The 2467-nt window shown below is 32.1% G+C and overlaps 1 protein-coding gene across 2 annotated transcripts in view; it reads right to left on the bottom strand.

Moving 5' to 3' along the window:
• Window positions 1-2467, bottom strand: part of LOC107605333 (phosphoglucan phosphatase LSF1, chloroplastic) — a 7417-nt gene that overhangs the window by 3546 nt on the left and 1404 nt on the right. For both annotated transcript variants that reach the window (XR_002349369.1, XM_021104973.1), the window contains exons 3-4: window positions 498-957; window positions 335-406 (exon numbers count right to left, since the gene is read on the bottom strand). Coding sequence is in view for 1 of the 2 variants with exons in the window: in XM_021104973.1 (XP_020960632.1) it covers window positions 335-406; window positions 498-957 (532 nt within the window). In the remaining variant the exon portion in view is untranslated. The remainder of the gene's footprint in view (window positions 1-334; window positions 407-497; window positions 958-2467) is intronic.

Here is a 2467-nt window from a genome sequence, read left to right as displayed (position 1 = left end):
AATAAAAGAATATGCAGTAATCCAAATTTACATGTCACAGCATGCCTTTGTCTCAAATTAACATGATTAGATACTTGGTGCATTTCAACTATATTACAGATTTTAACTTGGATAATGCAACCAGAAGAAGTTATTTGCCCAGGCACACTGCTTTAACAAATTCAATGGCAAATAGTAGTTGATAACTACATTTATTCAACAGAGGTTTTTGTCTTCTGAGATTTATTGTTTTGTAATGGAAGCTTGTATTACGCTTTCATTTGCAATATTTACTGTTAATCCATAAAACTGAGTTTAGGGAGTAATTCTTGGCCTTAATGTGAAACATCATTACCTCAACATTTGACAAAGTTTCCACATCAGCTTCTGTTTGAATACATGATCCTACAAATAGTTGCTCTGTAATCTATGAATTTAAGATAGCAAGTTAGCAAGATTATGTTAATATTTTAAGCAACCACACTGAAAGGAACACGTTGTCGGAAAATGATAAATACCTTACTATAGCGCATGCCAAGGGAATGATTATAGTACATCTCATCCTTGGAACGGTCCAGAGCCTGAATATATTCCTCAAGTGGGAAACTTCCATGAGCCCATTCTCCATCTCCACAGGCTTCTCCAGTAAAAATACAAGCAAGTTGAGTCGTTTGTTGAGTAATGAAGTTTCTTTCGCCATAAGTGATGGCATCTTGATTTTGATTGCCCAATAGCTGGCTTCCTTTCAATGTAAGAAATTTTGAATTGAACACCACAAATCCAGAATTCCCAGAGCTCTCACTAGATGGCTGTAAATTAGATGCCAATAGTGTCTTGCTCCAGGAGATAATAGGAACTCGACCTCTATTAAACAATATTTCAAGATCAATCATTTTATGCAGTAGTTGGATCGGAAAAGGTGATGTGGGCCTCTCAAGAACCAAGCTAAAAGAATTTGCTTGCTCATTTAGCACCTTCCTGAGGAAATGAAAAGACTGAAAAGTAAAAACAAAACACTGATGAACAGAATAGATTATGATGATCAAGATGATAGTAGCTTTATATCTTTTGAAGGTATAAGTTATAACAGAGTGACTATTGCTAGCAGATAGAAAAATGAATAAAAAAGTGCTTTTATGATTTATTTGAAGTCATGGATAAACCAAAATAAATATGATTTTCTTTGAACTCATGGATAAAAAAGTGTTTTTTATGATTTAGCCTTATGAATAAACTACAGTTTCTTTATGATTTTTCTCCCTTGTTAAATAGGTCAAAGCCCACCAAATCTATTATTCCGAAATTTAAGGAAAATAAATAAAAATTAAATTAAATTAAATTAAATAAGAATACTGATAGATATAAAACCATTTGTGTGTCTCTACTCAACGATTAAGTGTTTGAGAGAAATAGTTCACGACATACTGAGAGAACTAGAATTCGATCCTCCTTGTCTTTAGTTTTCTAAATATAAATTAAATTTCCGCAAAAAGTAAGATGAGAATGGGTGCACTACACTTGTATGTCTAGATATAAAACCATTTGTATGTCTCTAGCCAATAGTTTAAGCGTATGGCAAAGGTGGTTCAGGAAATTGTGAGTTTTATTTAGCTTGTATGTCATTCTAAAACATATATCACCAGTGTCATTTAATTTAAAAGAAAAAATACCTTGTTTTCTAAAATTAAAAAAAAAAAAGTATAAAGAAATACTTGGAACAATTTGATAACAAATCAGTATTTGCTGTAGTTCGGTGAAAATCCAACACTTTGCTTTTACAGAGTGGGAATGTATATTGTCACTTCTATTTTGATAATGTCACTCCCATTCATGAATGTTTCCTATCGTATTTTTGGAGGGTAAACTACAAAATATGCACCCCAAAAGATTCAAGTGTCGTGACAAAAATAACCACAAAAGATTAAAATGACAAAAAATGGTCTCCAAAAGATAATATTATTTTTTGATAAAATACCAATTATTAAACGTATAGCCCCAAAAATGGCTCTAGAGATCAAATTTCCACATAGTAATTTGCAAGCATGTTTAGAAAAATGAGACTTATCTTTCAAGCGCATTTTTGTCTAGCAAATATGATTTTATTTGAACTCAGGGATAATGCTATAGGAAGTAGGAACAAGGCTAGCAAGCTCTTCTACCATTCTCCTAAACAACACAAGGCAGCACCAAACATTTCACCAACAAAATGTTAAGAGAATGGAATGTCAACGAGAGAATATAGAGAATACTGATATATCTCCCACCTTACTTTTAAATCTTTCTGTTTTCATGTTTTAGACTCTTGTGAAGATAAAATCATGTTTCATATGATATCTCCATTTCATTCTGTCCTTTCCAAAATCTTGAAATTAACAAATGGAACAAAATAGAAACTGAACAAATACCAAGAATAATGATATGAGTAATGTTATATGTACGTAACCATAGTGTTGTAAACATACACCTAAACTGAAAAGCACAAGTGAAG

The sequence above is a fragment of the Arachis ipaensis genome, chromosome B06 (genome assembly GCF_000816755.2).
Source record: "Arachis ipaensis cultivar K30076 chromosome B06, Araip1.1, whole genome shotgun sequence".
Lineage (NCBI taxonomy): Eukaryota > Viridiplantae > Streptophyta > Magnoliopsida > Fabales > Fabaceae > Arachis > Arachis ipaensis.
This window is presented reverse-complemented; position numbering and strand designations above follow the sequence as displayed.